This window comes from Phyllobates terribilis, unplaced genomic scaffold (assembly GCF_046119375.1).
Source record: "Phyllobates terribilis strain yellow unplaced genomic scaffold, ASM4611937v1 Scaffold_13__5_contigs__length_258822181, whole genome shotgun sequence".
In the NCBI taxonomy this organism is placed as follows: Eukaryota; Metazoa; Chordata; class Amphibia; order Anura; family Dendrobatidae; genus Phyllobates; species Phyllobates terribilis.
The window spans coordinates 97,166,246-97,188,781 of NW_027362773.1; the positions used below are offsets into that span (position 1 = coordinate 97,166,246).

The following is a 22,536-nucleotide window of genomic DNA, read 5'->3' on the forward strand; positions in this document are numbered from 1 at the left end:
CCACTTTGAAAGCTACGTAAAAAGAAACTTAAGGTACCGTCACACTTAGCGATGCTACAGCGATCCCGACAACGATGCGACCTGTCAGGGATCGTTGCAGCGTCACTATGTGGTCGCTGGTGAGATGTCAAACAGTCAGATCTTCCCAACGACGCAGCAGCGATGCGGCGACCCGTAGCGACCTGTATAACGATGTCGGCGGTCATTGGGACCCTGTCACATAGCAGCTACTCTGACGATTCAGACCTCGATAAGGGACGACTTCTCAGTTCTGAGTCGCCAACGAGGTCGTTGGTAAGGTGTCAAACACACCGATGCATGCTACCCAGCGGGAACTCAACGATCAAAAAAGGGTCCAGGCCATTCCGACACAACCAGCGATCTCACAGCAGGGGCCTGGTCGCTGCTAAGTGTCAAACGTAGCGAGATCGCTGCTAAGGTCGCTGTTGCGTCACAAAACTTGTGACTCAGCAGCGATCTCGCTTAGTGTGACGGGGGCTTTAGTGTGAACATACGCTTAAAGATGTAGAAGAGTAAAGCACTGGCCAACATTGTGCAAATGAATTTGATGCACCTGGCACATTGAAGCGACAGTCCCCCTGTCTCCATCACGTACCTTTCTCGGTCACAGCCGCAGGAGGATTCACTGGTTTGGCTTTGTCGTAGTTATTAAAACTTTGACTGCGCCTGTTCCCACCGACCGGCCCCCGGGTTTTGGCCTCGCTGCCTGCAGCCGACGTCCTGTTGCTGGGACCTGGGAGCCTTAAAATATAAAAAAAAAAAGAATAAAACATCAGAAGGAGGAAAAATAGGTTGAATAATCAGCAGCCTGAAACACACGTCCCCTCCCAGCAGGAGATCGAGTCAAGATGGAAACTTTCTCTAAAAAATAAAAAAAAGTCACCAATTAGCCATAAGATGGTTCCTGGACCTCACTGCAAGAAGAGGAGACACCAGACGGGCAGGAGCCTGGGAAATGGGATTATGTAGTGATTATACTGGTACGCGGCAGATCAGGGGTTAACGGCTTTCAGATTTACATAAAGTTTCACCAAAGAACAATTACATTTTCCAACCTTCCAATACATTCTGTGTATCAATACTGGGCGGCTTTCAAGACCTCTGCTTGCTGCCAGAGAATGGAAACAGTCCGCACGAATACTTCTTATAGTGGACTGATACATTTACCTGCGCTGATACACTGTAACAAGCTATGAGGACACAAGAGATTTGTGGGTTGTCTAGACCGGATACAATTGTAACAAACCCTCAGCTCTGTAGAAGGGAGATGCAATACATAATATTCTCCTTTACTGACCACAGAGATAAAAACTTAAAAAAAAAAAATTAAATATATTAGAAATCTTAGTAAAATAATAAAAAAAAAAATCTATTAGACACTATCGGTTTAAGCCCCTGAATAAAATGCTCTCTGCACAAAGCAGGACAAGCCCCATCATCCTCCAGCCGAGGTAAGATGAGATTCCTCCCCCACAGCTCAACCAACAGCTGAAATCACAGCTCAGCTCCTAATATACTGTACTTGGGACTTTCTGCTGATCCTCATCATCTATTCAGGAGGTTTTAATCATTATTCTTGGCCGGGACCCAAAACAGAAAGGCCATGTACACCTTTGCACAGAATTTGTTTTCTATTTCTCATTTGTTTCTATTGATAGAAAAGAAGGAACGCACAGGAAGAGGAAATTGCAGGATAGAAGCTGTGCTGGATACACAAAGACCTCACATCCATCCAGCCTATATTACTGGGAGAGACACTCCCAGAAGAGAAAAATCCACAGATTGGATCAAAGCCATATCAGGGTTTTAGAAGATGAATGAAGGAATAAGACTGCAGACTGACACTTTGTGCAACTAATTAACTAAAGCTAACTCAAAAAACATACCCGCCCCCCAGCGACACGGATAGGTCACCATGGCGGCCAAAGGCCCCCACCGCTGTCTCGTTGGTCCTCAATGAAGCCCAGCTTTCTATGAAGATGTCAATTTAACTATATATTCAATATAGCAGTATTGTAGCATATTTTATAAGCAATTAAACAAACCATAGGTTTAAGTCCCAAACGGGGACTAATATATAAATATAAATATACACACATATATTTTATATTATATATATATTTATATACACATACATACATGTATTATATATATATATATATATATATATATATATATATATATACACATACAGTGCTGGCCAAAAGTATTGGCACCCCTGCAATTCTGTCAGATAATACTCAGTTTCTTCCAGAAAATGATTGCAATCACAAATTCTTTGGCCTTATTATCTTCATTTAATTTGCTTGCAAGGAAAAAACACAAAAGAGAATGAAGCAAAAATCAAATCATTGATCATTTCACACAAAACTCCAAAAATGGGCCAGACAAAAGTATTGGCACCCTCAGCCTAATACTTGGTTGCACAACCTTTAGCCAAAATAACTGCGAACAACCGCTTCCGGTAACCATCAATGAGTTTCTTACAATGCTCTGCTGGAATTGTAGACCATTCTTCTTTGGCAAACTGCTCCAGGTCCCTGATATTTGAAGGGTGCCTTCTCCAAACTGCCATTTTGAGATCTCTCCACTTGTGTTCTATGGGATTCAGGTCTGGACTCATTGCTGGCCACCTTAGAAGTCTCCAGTGCTTTCTCTCAAACCATTTTATAGTGCTTTTGGAAGTGTGTTTTGGGTCATTGTCCTGCTGTAAGACCCATGACCTCTGAGGGAGACCCAGCTTTCTCACACTGGGCCCTACATTATGCTGCAAAATTTGTTGGTAGTTTTCAGACTTCATAATGCCATGCACACGGTCAAGCAGTCCAGTGCCAGAGGCAGCAAAGCAACCCCAAAACATCAGGGAACCTCCGCCATGTTTGACTGTAGGGACCGTGTTCTTTTCTTTGAATGCCTCTTTTTTTTCCTGTACAGTCTATGTTGATGCTTTTTCCCAAAAAGCTCTACTTTTGTCTCATCTGACCAGAGAACATTCTTCCAAAACATTTTAGGCTTTCTCAGGTAAGTTTTGGCAAACTCCAGCCTGGCTTTTTTATGTCTCGGGGTAAGAAGTGGGGTCTTCCTGGGTATCCTACCATACAGTCCCTTTTCATTCAGACGCCGATGGATAGTACGGGTTGACACTGTTGTACCCTTGGACTGCAGGGCAGCTTGAACTTGTTTGGATGTTAGTCGAGGTTCTTTATCCGCCATCCGCACAATCTTGCATTGAAATCTCTCGTCAATTTTTCTTTTCCGTCCACATCTAGGGAGGGTAGCCACAGTGCCATGGGCTTTAAACTTCTTGATGACACTGCGCACGGAAGACACAGGAACATTCAGGTCTTTGGAGATGGACTTGTAGCCTTGAGATTGCTCATGCTTCCTCACAATTTGGTTTCTCAAGTCCTCAGACAGTTCTTTGGTCTTCTTTCTTTTCTCCATGCTCAATGTGGCACACACAAGGACACAGGACAGAGGTTGAGTCAACTTTAATCCATGTTAACTGGCTGCAAGTGTGATTTAGTTATTGCCAACACCTGTTAGGTGCCACAGGTAAGTTACAGGTGCTGTTAATTACACGAATTAAAGAAGCATCACATGATTTTTCAAACAGTGCCAATACTTTTGTCCACCCCCTTTTTTAGGTTTGGTGTGTAATTATATCCAATTTGGCTTTAGGACAATTGTTTTTGTGTTTTTTCATTGAAGACAAATTAAATGAAGATAATAATAGCAAAGAATTTGTGATTGCAATCATTTTCAGGAAGAAACTGAGTATTATCTGACAGAATTGCAGGGGTGCCAATACTTTTGGCCAGCACTGTATATATATATATACACACATATATATATATATATATATATATATATATATATATATATATATATACACATATATGTATATATCTATCTATCTATCTCATTTAATTTAATTTAATTCAAATAACATTTTTGTATAATATTCCTATAGGATTAGAGTGTGAGCTCCTGGGGCAAGGACCGCTGTGAATTATTATAGCCTGTGTACAGGGCTGCAGATTATGTTGGTGCTACATACAGTACAGGTCTTATATCCGTATAACCACAGCTGGGTCACAGGGCGGACAGGATCTATCCCCCCGAGGACACAGCGCTGTCATATCATCCAGCCGGAGCTCTGCACATGTCAATCTGCGTGTTCTCGCTGACGTGACCAGCTCTGCGCGGCGGCGCGTTTGATGATCAAGCATCTCGCACTTAAACAATGATTTGTCTTTGCTGCATTTTGCCCAAGGGACTAAAAAAAATCTGAAAGTTTTTTCCATATGTTTTTTTTTGCATGTGACAGTAAATGTAAAGGCTCGGGATTAACATCTGCTTCTTAGCGAGGTTGTAAAATAGGGAGAGCGGACTTTGATCTGCACAGTCAGGGGCTTTTATGTTTTACTATCCAGGAAAGTGATGACCAAGAACACCAAAGGCAGTGGTATATGAATTAAAGGAATAATTCACTTAAAGTACATCTACTGCTCCCTGTTATCAGCCATTCCAGTGTTCTTGAATGGGTTGAGTTATAGGAAGTTCAGAACACTCCCTGCCCCTATGATCACTACCTAACCTTAAATTTCCAATGTGGTGACCCCCCTACCGACATATGCATCCACATACAGTGGGTACGGAAACTATTCAGACCCCTTTAAATTTTTCAATCTTTGTTTCATTGCAGCCATTTGGTAAATTCTAAAAAGTTCATTTTTTTCTCATTAAAGTAAACTCTGCACCCCATATTGACTGAAAAAAACAGAAATGAAGAAATTTTTGCAAATTTATTGAAAAAGAAAAACTGTAATATCACATGGTCATAAGTATTCAGACCTTTTGCTCAGACACTCCTATTTAAGTCACATACTGTTTATTTCCTTGTGATCCTCCTTGAGATGGTTCTACTTCTTCATTGGAGTCCAGCTGTGTTTAATTAAACTGATAGGACTTGATTTGGAAAGGCACACACCTGTCTATATAAGACCTCACAGCTCACAGTGCATGTCAGACCAAATGAGAATCATGAGCTCAAAGGAACTGCCCAAGGAGCTCAGAGACAGAATTGTGGCAAGGCACAGATCTGGCCAAGGTTACAAAAGAATTTCTGCATTACTCAAGGTTCCTAAGAGCACAGTGGCCTCCATAATCCTTAAATGGAAGAAGTTTGGGACCACCAGAAGTCTTCCTAGACCTGGCCGTCCAGCCAAACTGAGCAATCGTGGGAGAAGAGCCTTGGTGAGAGAGGTAAAGAAGAACCCCAAGATCACTGTGGCTGAGCTCCAGACAAGCAGTAGGGAGATGGGAGAAAGTTCCACAAAGTCAACTATCACTGCAGCCCTCCACCAGAGCCCTGACCTAAATCCAATTGAGCATCTCTGGAGGGACCTTAAGATGGCTGTCCACCAACGTTCACCATCCAACCTGACAGAACTGGAGAGGATCTGCAAGGAAGAATGGCAGAGGATCCCCAAATCCAGGTGTGAAAAACTTGTTGCATCATTCCAAAGAAGACTCATGGCTGTACTAGCTCAAAAGGGGGCTTCTACTCAATACTGAGCAAAGGGTCTGAATACTTATGACCATGTGATATTTCAGTTTTTCTTTTTTAATAAATTTGCAAAAATTTCTACATTTCTGTTTTTTTTAGTCAAGATGGGGTGCAGAGTGTACTTTAATGAGAAAAAAATGATCTTTTTAGAATTTACCAAATGGCTGCAATGAAACAAAGAGTGAAAAATTTAAAGGGGTCTGAATACTTTCTGTACCCACTGTACGTGAGCGATCAGCGGCTCCTAATGCTGTGCGTGCATACAAGGGTCTGACTACCGGCCCTACAACAAAGGAATAAATGTAAACCATCAGCATTATGTATAGACTCCGGACCATAATGCTTTGCACCAGGGATCAGAGTCAGATTCTCATGCAGACAATTCCTTGTCTATATACAGACCACTTAATTGGATAGGTGATAAATGTTTGATCTCTGGGGGGTCCTAGAGATGAAACAAAGGGGGTCTTGAACCACCTGTTCATCCTCAATGCACATCAGCAGCAAAGAGGCATTTCAATGGAGGGGAGGTCGCGCAAGCAAGAGTAATTTGGGTGGGGACCTCTGTTCTAGTGATCAGCAAGGGTCCCCGCAGTCGGACCAAAAGTGATTTGACATTTATAAATTCCCCTGTGGATAGCAGATCAATATCAGATGTGGGAAAACCCCTCATTAATGCCGAATCTAAAGAGAAGTTCTGTAACCTTCTAATATCTTCAGTTTCATATCATTATTTCTAAGATCTCTGCTTGCTGGCAGCGAATGGAGACATTTTATCAACAAACAGAGGCTGAAAACTTGTCCTGATTCAGTTCTGATTACAGCACTCTGTAGAAAAGAGAGGAGCAACATTGTAAAAGTGATTTCAGACGCTGCTGAAAAATCAGAACCTGGGGCAGAGACACGGCTAAACAATAGAGCGGAGCAAAACGATTTGCAAAACTCCGGTTCTGCGGCCACATCGATTCTCTGTGGACTTTCTACTACCTGCCTACATCCAGGGGGTCTCCTCTGATTAGAACGCCCCTGTGACATCTTGACTATGTCATGACCTATGTTGCAGGTTCTACTAATCAGAGGAGGTGCCAGGATGTCCACAGGTAGACGACACCGCCGTGGCCGCAGGACCCAGACCCTGCAAATCGTTCTGCTCCACACTGTTAAATAGGGGGTACATGTTAACCCCTACAGATAACATTACTCCCACACTGATCGTTAGATCTGTCATTTAATTCACAGTTAACTCTTTAGTTTAGGTTTAAAAAGGCAAAAAAGAAATCCCACAATGGTGAATTCAGTGCACGGCAAGGTTATAGGACACACGGCCAAGCAGTTAGTGAGTGTTATCTGCATCGTTATCGCATTAGTGTGGTAGGAGGACTGCAGTACACGCTGCAAACATTCGGGATGTGGAGGGCACCCTACCGGGAGCATTTCCTCTGCCCAATGGAGAAGCGCAGAAACTTGATTTCACCTGGGGGGTCTCTGGAAGACGAACTGTACAGTGGGATAAATGAGTAGAATCAGGGTATAAAGAAGAACTCTAACCTTAGGTGGGACGAATCATATAGATAACTTGGATTCCAAGTGTCTTAGCATTTCAGCATAGTGTGATCAGAGTTTCAGCATAGTGTGATCAGTGTCAGCATAGTGTGGTCAGAGTTTCAGCATAGTGTGATCAGTGTCAGCATAGTGTAATCACAGTGTGATCAGTGTCAGCATAGTGTAATCAGAGTGTCAGCATAGTGTAATCAGAGTGTCAGCATAGTGTAATCAGAGTGTCAGCATAGTGTAATCAGAGTGTCAGCATAGTGTAATCAGAGTGTCAGCATAGTGTAATCAGAATGTCAGCATAGTGTGGTCAGAGTTTCCGCATAGTGTGGTCAGAGTTTCAGCATAGTGTGATCAGTGTCAGCATAGTATAATCACAGTGTGATCAGTGTCAGCATAGTGTAATCAGAGTGTCAGCATAGTGTAATCAGTGTCAGCATAGTGTAATCAGAGTGTCAGCATAGTGTAATCAGAGTGTCAGCATAGTGTAATCAGAGTCAACATAGTGTGATCAGTGTCAGCATAGTGTAATCAGAGTGTCAGCATAGTGTGATCACAGTGTGATCAGTGTCAGCATAGTGTAATCAGAGTTTCCACATAGTGTGGTCAGAGTTTCAGCATAGTGTGATCAGTGTCAGCATAGTGTAATCACAGTGTGATCAGTGTCAGCATAGTGTAATCAGAGAGTCAGCATAGTGTAATCAGAGTGTCAGCATAGTGTAATCAGAGTGTCAGCATAGTGTAATCAGAGAGTCAGCATAGTGTAATCAGAGTGTCAGCATAGTGTAATCAGAGTGTCAGCATAGTGTAATCAGAGTGTCAGCATAGTGTAATCAGAGTGTCAGCATAGTGTAATCAGAGTGTCAGCATAGTGTAATCAGAGTGTCAGCATAGTGTAATCAGAGTGTCAGCATAGTGTAATCAGAGTGTCAGCATAGTGTGGTCAGAGTTTCAGCATAGTGTGGTCAGAGTTTCAGCATAGTGTGGTCAGAGTTTCAGCATAGTGTGATCAGTGTCAGCATAGTATAATCACAGTGTGATCAGTGTCAGCATAGTGTAATCACAGTGTGATCAGTGTCAGCATAGTGTAATCAGAGTGTCAGCATAGTGTAATCAGAGTGTCAGCATAGTGTAATCAGAGTGTCAGCATAGTGTAATCAGAGTGTCAGCATAGTGTAATCAGTGTCAGCATAGTGTGATCAGTGTCAGCATAGTGTGATCAGTGTCAGCATAGTGTGATCAGTGTCAGCATAGTGTGATCAGTGTCAGCATAGTGTGATCAGTGTCAGCATAGTGTAATCAGAGTGTCAGCATAGTGTGATCAGTGTCAGCATAGTGTAATCAGAGTTTCCGCATAGTATGATCAGAGTTTCCGCATAGTATGATCAGAGTTTCCGCATAGTATGATCAGAGTTTCCGCATAGTGTGATCAGAGTTTCCGCATAGTGTGATCAGAGTTTCCGCATAGTGTGATCAGTGTCAGCATAGTGTAATCAGAGTGTCAGCATAGTGTAATCAGAGTCAACATAGTGTGATCAGTGTCAGCATAGTGTAATCAGAGTGTCAGCATAGTGTGATCACAGTGTGATCAGTGTCAGCATAGTGTAATCAGAGTTTCCGCATAGTGTGATCAGAGTTTCCGCATAGTATGATCAGAGTTTCCGCATAGTGTGATCAGTGTCAGCATAGTGTAATCAGAGTTTCCGCATAGTGTGATCAGAGTTTCCGCATAGTGTGATCAGAGTTTCCGCATAGTGTGATCAGAGTTTCCGCATAGTGTGATCAGAGTTTCCGCATAGTGTGATCAGAGTTTCCGCATAGTGTGATCAGAGTTTCCGCATAGTGTGATCAGAGTTTCCGCATAGTGTGATCAGAGTTTCCGCATAGTGTGATCAGAGTTTCCGCATAGTGTGATCAGTGTCTCCGCATAGTGTGATCAGTGTCTCCGCATAGTGTGATCAGTGTCTCCGCATAGTGTGATCAGTGTCAGCATAGTGTGATCAGTGTCAGCATAGTGTGATCAGTGTCAGCATAGTGTGATCAGTGTCAGCATAGTGTGATCAGTGTCAGCATAGTGTGATCAGTGTCAGCATAGTGTGATCAGTGTCAGCATAGTGTGATCAGTGTCAGCATAGTGTGATCAGTGTCAGCATAGTGTGATCAGTGTCAGCATAGTGTGATCAGTGTCAGCACAGTGTGATCAGTGTCAGCATAGTGTGATCAGTGTCAGCATAGTGTGATCAGTGTCAGCATAGTGTGATCAGTGTCAGCATAGTGTAATCAGTGTCAGCATAGCGTGATCAGTGTCAGCATAGCGTGATCAGTGTGTCAGCATAGCGTAATCAGAGTGTCAGCATAGCGTAATCAGAGTGTCAGCATAGCGTAATCAGAGTGTCAGCATAGCGTAATCAGAGTGTCAGCATAGTGTAATCAGAGTGTCAGCATAGTGTAATCAGAGTGTGATCAGTGTCAGCATAGTGTAATCAGAGTTTCCGCATAGTATGATCAGAGTTTCCGCATAGTGTGATCAGAGTTTCCGCATAGTGTGATCAGAGTTTCCGCATAGTGTGATCAGAGTTGCCGCATAGTGTGATCAGAGTTTCCGCATAGTGTGATCAGAGTTTCCGCATAGTGTGATCAGAGTTTCCGCATAGTGTGATCAGTGTCAGCATAGCGTGATCAGTGTCAGCATAGCGTGATCAGTGTCAGCATAGCGTGATCAGTGTCAGCATAGCGTGATCAGTGTCAGCATAGCGTGATCAGTGTCAGCATAGCGTGATCAGTGTGTCAGCATAGCGTGATCAGAGTTTCCGCATAGCGTGATCAGAGTTTCCGCATAGTGTGATCAGAGTTTCAGCATAGTGTGATCAGAGTTTCCGCATAGTGTGATCAGAGTTTCCGCATAGTGTGATCAGAGTTTCCGCATAGTGTGATCAGAGTTTCCGCATAGTGTGATCAGAGTTGCCGCATAGTGTGATCAGAGTTTCCGCATAGTGTGATCAGAGTTTCCGCATAGTGTGATCAGAGTGTCAGCATAGTGTGATCAGTGTCAGCATAGTGTGATCAGTGTCAGCATAGCGTGATCAGTGTCAGCATAGCGTGATCAGTGTCAGCATAGCGTGATCAGTGTCAGCATAGCGTAATCAGTGTGTCAGCATAGCGTAATCAGAGTGTCAGCATAGCGTGATCAGAGTTTCCGCATAGCGTGATCAGAGTTTCCGCATAGTGTGATCAGAGTTTCCGCATAGTGTGATCAGAGTTTCCGCATAGTGTGATCAGAGTTTCCGCATAGTGTGATCAGAGTTTCCGCATAGTGTGATCAGAGTTTCCGCATAGTGTGATCAGAGTTTCCGCATAGTGTGATCAGTGTCAGCATAGTGTGATCAGTGTCAGCATAGTGTGATCAGTGTCAGCATAGTGTGATCAGTGTCAGCATAGCGTGATCAGTGTCAGCATAGTGTAATCAGAGTGTCAGCATAGTGTAATCAGAGTGTCAGCATAGTGTAATCAGAGTGTCAGCATACTGTGATCAGTGTCAGCATAGTGTGATCAGTGTCAGCATAGTGTAATCAGAGTTTCCGCATAGTATGATCAGAGTTTCCGCATAGTGTGATCAGAGTTTCCGCATAGTGTGATCAGAGTTTCCGCATAGTGTGATCAGAGTTTCCGCATAGTGTGATCAGAGTTTCCGCATAGTGTGATCAGAGTTTCCGCATAGTGTAATCAGTGTGTCAGCATAGTGTAATCAGTGTGTCAGCATAGTGTAATCAGAGTGTCAGAATAGTGTAATCAAAGTGTCAGCATACTGTGATCAGTGTCAGCATAGTGTGATCAGTGTCAGCATAGTGTAATCAGAGTTTCCGCATAGTATGATCAGAGTTTCCGCATAGTGTGATCAGAGTTTCCGCATAGTGTGATCAGAGTTTCCGCATAGTGTGATCAGAGTTTCTGCATAGTGTGATCAGAGTTTCCGCATAGTGTAATCAGAGTGTCAGAATAGTGTAATCAAAGTGTCAGCATACTGTGATCAGTGTCAGCATAGTGTGATCAGTGTCAGCATAGTGTAATCAGAGTTTCCGCATAGTATGATCAGAGTTTCCGCATAGTGTGATCAGAGTTTCCGCATAGTGTGATCAGAGTTTCCGCATAGTGTGATCAGAGTTTCCGCATAGTGTGATCAGAGTTTCCGCATAGTGTGATCAGAGTTTCCGCATAGTGTGATCAGAGTTTCCGCATAGTGTGATCAGAGTTTCCGCATAGTGTGATCAGAGTTTCCGCATAGTGTGATCAGAGTTTCCGCATAGTGTGATCAGAGTTTCCGCATAGTGTGATCAGAGTTTCCGCATAGTGTGATCAGAGTTTCCGCATAGTGTGATCAGAGTTTCCGCATAGTGTGATCAGAGTTTCCGCATAGTGTAATCAGTGTGTCAGCATAGTGTAATCAGTGTGTCAGCATAGTGTAATCAGAGTGTCAGCATAGTGTAATCAGAGTGTCAGAATAGTGTAATCAAAGTGTCAGCATACTGTGATCAGTGTCAGCATAGTGTGATCAGTGTCAGCATAGTGTAATCAGAGTTTCCGCATAGTATGATCAGAGTTTCCGCATAGTGTGATCAGAGTTTCCGCATAGTGTGATCAGAGTTTCCGCATAGTGTGATCAGAGTTTCCGCATAGTGTGATCAGAGTTTCCGCATAGTGTGATCAGAGTTTCCGCATAGTGTGATCAGAGTTTCCGCATAGTGTGATCAGAGTTTCCGCATAGTGTGATCAGAGTTTCCGCATAGTGTGATCAGAGTTTCCGCATAGTGTGATCAGAGTTTCCGCATAGTGTGATCAGAGTTTCCGCATAGTGTGATCAGAGTTTCCGCATAGTGTGATCAGAGTTTCCGCATAGTGTGATCAGAGTTTCCGCATAGTGTGATCAGAGTTTCCGCATAGTGTGATCAGAGTTTCCGCATAGTGTGATCAGAGTTTCCGCATAGTGTGATCAGAGTTTCCGCATAGTGTAATCAGAGTGTCCGCATAGTGTAATCAGAGTGTCAGCATAGTGTAATCAGAGTGTCAGCATAGTGTAATCAGAGTGTCAGAATAGTGTAATCAAAGTGTCAGCATACTGTGATCAGAGTTTCCGCATAGTGTGATCAGAGTTTCCGCATAGTGTGATCAGAGTTTCCGCATAGTGTGATCAGAGTTTCCGCATAGTGTGATCAGAGTTTCCGCATAGTGTGATCAGAGTTTCCGCATAGTGTGATCAGAGTGTCCGCATAGTGTGATCAGAGTTTCCGCATAGTGTGATCAGAGTTTCCGCATAGTGTGATCAGAGTTTCCGCATAGTGTGATCAGAGTTTCCGCATAGTGTGATCAGAGTTTCCGCATAGTGTGATCAGAGTTTCCGCATAGTGTGATCAGAGTTTCCGCATAGTGTGATCAGAGTTTCCGCATAGTGTGATCAGAGTTTCCGCATAGTGTGATCAGAGTTTCCGCATAGTGTGATCAGTGTCAGCATAGTGTGATCAGTGTCAGCATAGTGTGATCAGTGTCAGCATAGTGTGATCAGTGTCAGCATAGTGTGATCAGTGTCAGCATAGTGTGATCAGTGTCAGCATAGTGTGATCAGTGTCAGCATAGTGTGATCAGTGTCAGCATAGTGTGATCAGTGTCAGCATAGTGTGATCAGTGTCAGCATAGTGTGATCAGTGTCAGCATAGTGTGATCAGTGTCAGCATAGTGTGATCAGTGTCAGCATAGTGTGATCAGTGTCAGCATAGTGTGATCAGTGTCAGCATAGTGTGATCAGTGTCAGCATAGTGTGATCAGTGTCAGCATAGTGTGATCAGTGTCAGCATAGCGTGATCAGTGTCAGCATAGCGTAATCAGTGTGTCAGCATAGCGTAATCAGTGTGTCAGCATAGCGTAATCAGAGTGTCAGCATAGCGTAATCAGAGTGTCAGCATAGCGTAATCAGAGTGTCAGCATAGCGTAATCAGAGTGTCAGCATAGCGTAATCAGAGTTTCCGCATAGCGTGATCAGAGTTTCCGCATAGCGTGATCAGAGTTTCCGCATAGTGTGATCAGTGTCAGCATAGTGTGATCAGTGTCAGCATAGTGTGATCAGTGTCAGCATAGTGTGATCAGTGTCAGCATAGTGTGATCAGTGTCAGCATAGTGTGATCAGTGTCAGCATAGTGTGATCAGTGTCAGCATAGTGTGATCAGTGTCAGCATAGTGTGATCAGTGTCAGCATAGTGTGATCAGTGTCAGCATAGTGTAATCACAGTGTGATCAGAGTTTCAGCATAGTGTGATCAGAGTTTCAGCATAGTGTGATCAGAGTTTCAGCATAGTGTGATCAGAGTTTCAGCATAGTGTGATCAGAGTGTCAGCATAGTGTATTCAGAGAGTCAGCATAGTGTAATCAGTGTCAACATACTATAATTAGTGTGATCAGTGTGTCAGCATAGTGTGATCAGAGTGTCAGCATAGTGTGATCAGAGTTTCAGCATAGTGTGATCAGAGTTTCAGCATAGTGTGATCAGAGTGTCAGCATAGTGTGATCAGAGTGTCAGCATAGTGTAATTAGTGTGATCAGTGTGTCAGCATAGTGTGATCAGAGTGTCAGCATAGTGTGATCAGAGTTTCAGCATAGTGTGATCAGAGTTTCAGCATAGTGTGATCAGAGTTTCAGCATAGTGTGATCAGTGTCAGCATAGTGTGATCAGAGTGTCAGCATAGTGTGATCAGAGTGTCAGCATAGTGTGATCAGAGTGTCAGCATAGTGTGATCAGAGTGTCAGCATAGTGTGATCAGAGTGTCAGCATAGTGTGATCAGAGTTTCCGCATAGTGTGATCAGAGTTTCCGCATAGTGTGATCAGAGTTTCCGCATAGTGTGATCAGTGTCAGCATAGTGTGATCAGTGTCAGCATAGTGTGATCAGTGTCAGCATAGTGTGATCAGTGTCAGCATAGTGTGATCAGTGTCAGCATAGCGTGATCAGTGTCAGCATAGCGTAATCAGTGTGTCAGCATAGCGTAATCAGAGTGTCAGCATAGCGTAATCAGAGTGTCAGCATAGCGTAATCAGAGTGTCAGCATAGCGTAATCAGAGTTTCCGCATAGCGTGATCAGAGTTTCCGCATAGCGTGATCAGAGTTTCCGCATAGTGTGATCAGAGTTTCCGCATAGTGTGATCAGTGTCAGCATAGTGTGATCAGTGTCAGCATAGTGTGATCAGTGTCAGCATAGTGTGATCAGTGTCAGCATAGTGTGATCAGTGTCAGCATAGTGTAATCACAGTGTGATCAGAGTTTCAGCATAGTGTGATCAGAGTTTCAGCATAGTGTGATCAGAGTTTCAGCATAGTGTGATCAGAGTTTCAGCATAGTGTGATCAGAGTTTCAGCATAGTGTGATCAGAGTGTCAGCATAGTGTATTCAGAGAGTCAGCATAGTGTAATCAGTGTCAACATACTATAATTAGAATGATCAGTGTGTCAGCATAGTGTGATCAGAGTGTCAGCATAGTGTGATCAGAGTTTCAGCATAGTGTGATCAGAGTTTCAGCATAGTGTGATCAGAGTGTCAGCATAGTGTGATCAGAGTGTCAGCATAGTGTAATTAGTGTGATCAGTGTGTCAGCATAGTGTGATCAGAGTGTCAGCATAGTGTGATCAGAGTGTCAGCATAGTGTGATCAGAGTGTCAGCATAGTGTGATCAGAGTGTCAGCATAGTGTGATCAGAGTGTCAGCATAGTGTGATCAGAGTTTCAGCATAGTGTGATCAGAGTTTCAGCATAGTGTGATCAGAGTGTCAGCATAGTGTGATCAGAGTGTCAGCATAGTGTGATCAGAGTGTCAGCATAGTGTGATCAGAGTGTCAGCATAGTGTGATCAGAGTGTCAGCATAGTGTGATCAGAGTGTCAGCATAGTGTGATCAGAGTTTCCGCATAGTGTGATCAGAGTTTCCGCATAGTGTGATCAGAGTTTCCGCATAGTGTGATCAGTGTCAGCATAGTGTGATCAGTGTCAGCATAGTGTGATCAGTGTCAGCATAGTGTGATCAGTGTCAGCATAGTGTGATCAGTGTCAGCATAGTGTGATCAGTGTCAGCATAGTGTAATCACAGTGTGATCAGAGTTTCAGCATAGTGTGATCAGAGTTTCAGCATAGTGTGATCAGAGTGTCAGCATAGTGTATTCAGAGAGTCAGCATAGTGTAATCAGTGTCAACATACTATAATTAGTGTGATCAGTGTCAGCATAGTGTGATCAGTGTCAGCATAGTGTAATTAGTGTGATCAGTGTGTCAGCATAGTGTGATCAGAGTGTCAGCATAGTGTGATCAGAGTTTCAGCATAGTGTGATCAGAGTGTCAGCATAGTGTATTCAGAGAGTCAGCATAGTGTAATCAGTGTCAACATACTATAATTAGTGTGATCAGTGTCAGCATAGTGTGATCAGTGTCAGCATAGTGTAATTAGTGTGATCAGTGTGTCAGCATAGTGTGATCAGAGTGTCAGCATAGTGTGATCAGAGTGTCAGCATAGTGTGATCAGAGTTTCAGCATAGTGTGATCAGAGTTTCAGCATAGTGTGATCAGAGTTTCAGCATAGTGTGATCAGAGTTTCAGCATAGTGTGATCAGAGTGTCAGCATAGTGTATTCAGAGAGTCAGCATAGTGTAATCAGTGTCAACATACTATAATTAGTGTGATCAGTGTCAGCATAGTGTGATCAGTGTCAGCATAGTGTAATTAGTGTGATCAGTGTGTCAGCATAGTGTGATCAGAGTGTCAGCATAGTGTGATCAGAGTTTCAGCATAGTGTGATCAGAGTGTCAGCATAGTGTGATCAGAGTGTCAGCATAGTGTAATCAGTGTCAACATACTATAATTAGTGTGATCAGTGTCAGCATAGTGTGATCAGTGTCAACATAGTGTAATTAGTGTGATCAGTGTGTCAGCATAGTGTGATCAGAGTGTCAGCATAGTGTGATCAGAGTGTCAGCATAGTGTGATCAGAGTGTCAGCATAGTGTGATCAGAGTTTCAGCATAGTGTGATCAGAGTGTCAGCATAGTGTGATCAGAGTTTCAGCATAGTGTGATCAGAGTGTCAGCATAGTGTGATCAGAGTGTCAGCATAGTGTGATCAGAGTGTCAGCATAGTGTGATCAGTGTCAGCATAGTGTGATCAGTGTCAGCATAGTGTAATCACAGTGTGATCAGAGTTTCAGCATAGTGTGATCAGAATTTCAGCATAGTGTGATCAGAGTTTCAGCATAGTGTGATCAGAGTGTCAGCATAGTGTATTCAGAGAGTCAGCATAGTGTAATCAGTGTCAACATACTATAATTAGTGTGATCAGTGTCAGCATAGTGTGATCAGTGTCAGCATAGTGTAATTAGTGTGATCAGTGTGTCAGCATAGTGTGATCAGAGTTTCAGCATAGTGTGATCAGAGTGTCAGCATAGTGTATTCAGAGAGTCAGCATAGTGTAATCAGTGTCAACATACTATAATTAGTGTGATCAGTGTCAGCATAGTGTGATCAGTGTCAGCATAGTGTAATTAGTGTGATCAGTGTGTCAGCATAGTGTGATCAGAGTGTCAGCATAGTGTGATCAGAGTTTCAGCATAGTGTGATCAGAGTGTCAGCATAGTGTATTCAGAGAGTCAGCATAGTGTAATCAGTGTCAACATACTATAATTAGTGTGATCAGTGTCAGCATAGTGTGATCAGTGTCAGCATAGTGTAATTAGTGTGATCAGTGTGTCAGCATAGTGTGATCAGAGTGTCAGCATAGTGTGATCAGAGTGTCAGCATAGTGTGATCAGAGTGTCAGCATAGTGTGATCAGAGTTTCAGCATAGTGTGATCAGAGTGTCAGCATAGTGTGATCAGTGTGTCAGCATAGTGTGATCAGAGTGTCAGCATAGTGTGATCAGAGTGTCAGCATAGTGTGATCAGAGTGTCAGCATAGTGTGATCAGAGTTTCAGCATAGTGTATTCAGAGAGTCAGCATAGTGTAATCAGTGTCAACATACTATAATTAGTGTGATCAGTGTCAGCATAGTGTGATCAGTGTCAGCATAGTGTAATTAGTGTGATCAGTGTGTCAGCATAGTGTGATCAGAGTGTCAGCATAGTGTGATCAGAGTTTCAGCATAGTGTGATCAGAGTGTCAGCATAGTGTATTCAGAGAGTCAGCATAGTGTAATCAGTGTCAACATACTATAATTAGTGTGATCAGTGTCAGCATAGTGTGATCAGTGTCAGCATAGTGTAATTAGTGTGATCAGTGTGTCAGCATAGTGTGATCAGAGTGTCAGCATAGTGTGATCAGAGTGTCAGCATAGTGTGATCAGAGTGTCAGCATAGTGTGATCAGAGTGTCAGCATAGTGTGATCAGAGTTTCAGCATAGTGTGATCAGAGTGTCAGCATAGTGTGATCAGAGTGTCAGCATAGTGTGATCAGAGTGTCAGCATAGTGTGATCAGTGTCAGCATAGTGTGATCAGTGTCAGCATAGTGTGATCAGTGTCAGCATAGTGTGATCAGTGTCAGCATAGTGTGATCAGTGTCAGCATAGTGTGATCAGTGTCAGCATAGTGTGATCAGTGTCAGCATAGTGTGATCAGTGTCAGCATAGTGTGATCAGTGTCAGCATAGTGTGATCAGTGTCAGCATAGTGTGATCAGTGTCAGCATAGTGTGATCAGTGTCAGCATAGTGTGATCAGTGTCAGCATAGTGTGATCAGTGTCAGCATAGTGTAATCAGAGTGTCAGCATAGTGTGATCACAGTGTGATCAGTGTCAGCATAGTGTGATCAGAGTTTCCGCATAGTGTGATCAGAGTTTCCGCATAGTGTGATCAGAGTTTCAGCATAGTGTGATCAGAGTTTCAGCATAGTGTGATCAGAGTGTCAGCATAGTGTGATCAGAGTGTCAGCATAGTGTAATCAGAGTGTCAGCATAGTGTAATCAGAGTGTCAGCATAGTGTAATCAGAGTGTCAACATACTGTAATTAGTGTGATCAGAGTTTCAGCATAGTGTGGTCAGAGTGTCAGCATAGTGTGATCAGTGTCAGCATAGTGTGATCACAGTGTGATCAGTGTCAGCATAGTGTAATCAGAGTGTCAGCATAGTGTAATCAGAGTGTCAGCATAGTGTAATCAGAGTGTCAGCATAGTGTAATCAGAGTGTCAGCATAGTGTAATCAGAGTGTCAGCATAGTGTAATCAGAGTGTCAGCATAGTGTAATCAGAGTGTCAGCATAGTGTAATCAGAGTGTCAGCATAGTGTAATCAGAGTGTCAGCATAGTGTAATCAGAGTGTCAGCATAGTGTAATCAGAGTGTCAGCATAGTGTAATCAGAGTGTCAGCATAGTGTAATCAGAGTGTCAGCATAGTGTAATCAGAGTGTCAGCATAGTGTGATCAGTGTCAGCATAGTGTGATCAGTGTCAGCATAGTGTGATCAGTGTCAGCATAGTGTGATCAGTGTCAGCATAGTGTGATCAGTGTCAGCATAGCGTGATCAGTGTCAGCATAGCGTGATCAGTGTCAGCATAGCGTAATCAGTGTCAGCATAGCGTAATCAGTGTGTCAGCATAGCGTAATCAGAGTGTCAGCATAGCGTGATCAGAGTTTCCGCATAGTGTGATCAGAGTTTCCGCATAGTGTGATCAGAGTTTCCGCACAGTGTAATCAGAGTGTCAGCATAGTGTAATCAGAGTCAACATAGTGTGATCAGTATCAGCATAGTGTAATCAGAGTGTCAGCATAGTGTGATCACAGTGTGATCAGTGTCAGCATAGTGCAATCAGAGTTTCCGCATAGTGTGATCAGAGTTTCCACATAGTATGATCAGAGTTTCCGCATAGTGTGATCAGTGTCAGCATAGTGTAATCAGAGTTTCCGCATAGTATGATCAGAGTTTCCGCATAGTGTGATCAGAGTTTCCGCATAGTGTGATCAGAGTTTCCGCATAGTGTGATCAGAGTTTCCGCATAGTGTAATCAAAGTGTCAGCATAGTGTGATCAGTGTCAGCATAGTGTAATCAGAGTTTCCGCATAGTGTAATCAGAGTTTCCGCATAGTGTGATCAGAGTTTCCGCATAGTGTGATCAGAGTTTCCGCATAGTGTGATCAGAGTTTCCGCATAGTGTGATCAGAGTTTCCGCATAGTGTGATCAGAGTTTCCGCATAGTGTGATCAGAGTTTCCGCATAGTGTGATCAGAGTTTCCGCATAGTGTGATCAGAGTTTCCGCATAGTGTGATCAGAGTTTCCGCATAGTGTGATCAGAGTTTCCGCATAGTGTGATCAGAGTTTCCGCATAGTGTGATCAGTTTCCGCATAGTGTAATCAGAGTGTCAGCATAGTGTGATCACAGTGTGATCAGTGTCAGCATAGTGCAATCAGAGTTTCCGCATAGTGTGATCAGAGTTTCCGCATAGTGTGATCAGAGTTTCCGCATAGTGTGATCAGAGTTTCCGCATAGAGTGATCAGAGTTTCCGCATAGTGTGATCAGAGTTTCCGCATAGTGTGATCAGAGTTTCCGCATAGTGTGATCAGAGTTTCCGCATAGTGTGATCAGAGTTTCCGCATAGTGTGATCAGAGTTTCCGCATAGTGTGATCAGAGTTTCCGCATAGTGTGATCAGAGTTTCCGCATAGTGTGATCAGTGTCAGCATAGTGTGATCAGTGTCAGCATAGTGTGATCAGTGTCAGCATAGTGTGATCAGTGTCAGCATAGTGTGATCAGTGTCAGCATAGTGTGATCAGTGTCAGCATAGTGTAATCACAGTGATCAGTGTCAGCATAGTGTGATCAGTGTGTCAGCATAGTGTGATCAGAGTGTCAGCATAGTGTGATCAGAGTTTCAGCATAGTGTGATCAGAGTTTCAGCATAGTGTGATCAGAGTGTCAGCATAGTGTGATCAGTGTCAACATACTGTAATTAGTGTGATCAGTGTGTCAGCATAGTGTGATCAGAGTTTCAGCATAGTGTGATCAGAGGGTCAGCATAGTGTGATCAGTGTCAGCATAGTGTGATCAGTGTCAGCATAGTGTGATCAGAGTGTCAGCATAGTGTGATCACAGTGTGATCAGTGTCAGCATAGTGCAATCAGAGTTTCCGCATAGTGTGATCAGAGTTTCCGCATAGTGTGATCAGAGTTTCCGCATAGTGTGATCAGAGTTTCCGCATAGTGTGATCAGAGTTTCCGCATAGAGTGATCAGAGTTTCCGCATAGTGTGATCAGAGTTTCCGCATAGTGTGATCAGAGTTTCCGCATAGTGTGATCAGAGTTTCCGCATAGTGTGATCAGAGTTTCCGCATAGTGTGATCAGAGTTTCCGCATAGTGTGATCAGTGTCAGCATAGTGTGATCAGTGTCAGCATAGTGTGATCAGTGTCAGCATAGTGTGATCAGTGTCAGCATAGTGTGGTCAGTGTCAGCATAGTGTGATCAGTGTCAGCATAGTGTGATCAGTGTCACCATAGTGTAATCACAGTGATCAGTGTCAGCATAGTGTGATCAGTGTGTCAGCATAGTGTGATCAGAGTGTCAGCATAGTGTGATCAGAGTGTCAGCATAGTGTGATCAGAGTTTCAGCATAGTGTGATCAGAGTGTCAGCATAGTGTGATCAGTGTCAACATACTGTAATTAGTGTGATCAGTGTGTCAGCATAGTGTGATCAGAGTTTCAGCATAGTGTGATCAGAGGGTCAGCATAGTGTGATCAGTGTCAGCATAGTGTGATCAGTGTCAGCATAGTGTGATCAGAGTTTCCGCATAGTATGATCAGAGTTTCCGCATAGTATGATCAGAGTTTCCGCATAGTGTGATCAGAGTTTCCGCATAGTGTGATCAGAGTTTCCGCATAGTGTGATCAGAGTTTCCGCATAGTGTGATCAGAGTTTCCGCATAGTGTGATCAGAGTTTCCGCATAGTGTGATCAGAGTTTCCGCATAGTGTGATCAGAGTTTCCGCATAGTGTGATCAGAGTTTCCGCATAGTGTGATCAGAGTTTCCGCATAGTGTGATCAGAGTTTCCGCATAGTGTGATCAGAGTTTCCGCATAGTGTGATCAGAGTTTCCGCATAGTGTGATCAGAGTTTCCGCATAGTGTGATCAGAGTGTCAGCATAGTGTGATCAGAGTGTCAGCATAGTGTAATCAGAGTGTCAGCATAGTGTAATCAGAGTGTCAGCATAGTGTAATCAGAGTGTCAGCATAGTGTAATCAGAGTGTCAGCATAGTGTAATCAGAGTGTCAGCATAGTGTAATCAGAGTGTCAGCATAGTGTAATCAGAGTGTCAGCATAGTGTAATCAGAGTGTCAGCATAGTGTAATCAGAGTGTCAGCATAGTGTAATCAGAGTGTCAGCATAGTGTAATCAGAGTGTCAGCATAGTGTAATCAGAGTGTCAGCATAGTGTGATCAGTGTCAGCATAGTGTGATCAGTGTCAGCATAGTGTAATCAGTGTGATCAGTGTCAGCACAGTGTGATCAGTGTCAGCATAGTGTAATCACAGTGTGATCAGTGTCAGCACAGTGTGATCAGAGTTTCAGCATAGTGTGATCAGAGTGTCAGCATAGTGTATTCAGAGAGTCAGCATAGTGTAATCAGTGTCAACATACTATAATTAGTGTGATCAGTGTGTCAGCATAGTGTGATCAGAGTGTCAGCATAGTGTGATCAGAGTGTCAGCATAGTGTGATCAGAGTGTCAGCATAGTGTGATCAGAGTGTCAGCATAGTGTGATCAGAGTTTCCGCATAGTGTGATCAGAGTTTCCGCATAGTGTGATCAGAGTTTCCGCATAGTGTGATCAGAGTTTCCGCATAGTGTGATCAGTGTCAGCATAGTGTGATCAGTGTCAGCATAGTGTGATCAGTGTCAGCATAGTGTGATCAGTGTCAGCATAGTGTGATCAGTGTCAGCATAGTGTAATCACAGTGTGATCAGAGTTTCAGCATAGTGTGATCAGAATTTCAGCATAGTGTGATCAGAGTTTCAGCATAGTGTGATCAGAGTGTCAGCATAGTGTATTCAGAGAGTCAGCATAGTGTAATCAGTGTCAACATACTATAATTAGTGTGATCAGTGTCAGCATAGTGTGATCAGTGTCAGCATAGTGTAATTAGTGTGATCAGTGTGTCAGCATAGTGTGATCAGAGTGTCAGCATAGTGTGATCAGAGTTTCAGCATAGTGTGATCAGAGTGTCAGCATAGTGTATTCAGAGAGTCAGCATAGTGTAATCAGTGTCAACATACTATAATTAGTGTGATCAGTGTCAGCATAGTGTGATCAGTGTCAGCATAGTGTAATTAGTGTGATCAGTGTGTCAGCATAGTGTGATCAGAGTGTCAGCATAGTGTGATCAGAGTGTCA

The 22,536-nt window shown here is 43.2% G+C and overlaps 1 protein-coding gene across 13 annotated transcripts in view; it reads right to left on the bottom strand.

Annotated features, from left to right (window-relative positions):
• NAV2 (neuron navigator 2) overlaps positions 1-22,536 on the bottom strand; it is a 220,100-nt gene that overhangs the window by 94,933 nt on the left and 102,631 nt on the right. For 9 of the 13 annotated variants that reach the window (XM_073658234.1, XM_073658232.1, XM_073658236.1 and 6 more), the window contains 2 exons: positions 7,019-7,090; positions 617-762 (listed from right to left, as the gene is read on the bottom strand). In XM_073658234.1, coding sequence (XP_073514335.1) covers positions 617-762; positions 7,019-7,090 — 218 coding nt within the window. The remainder of the gene's footprint in view (positions 1-616; positions 763-7,018; positions 7,091-22,536) is intronic. The other 4 variants (XM_073658244.1, XM_073658235.1, XM_073658241.1 and 1 more) reach the window with 1 other exon arrangement.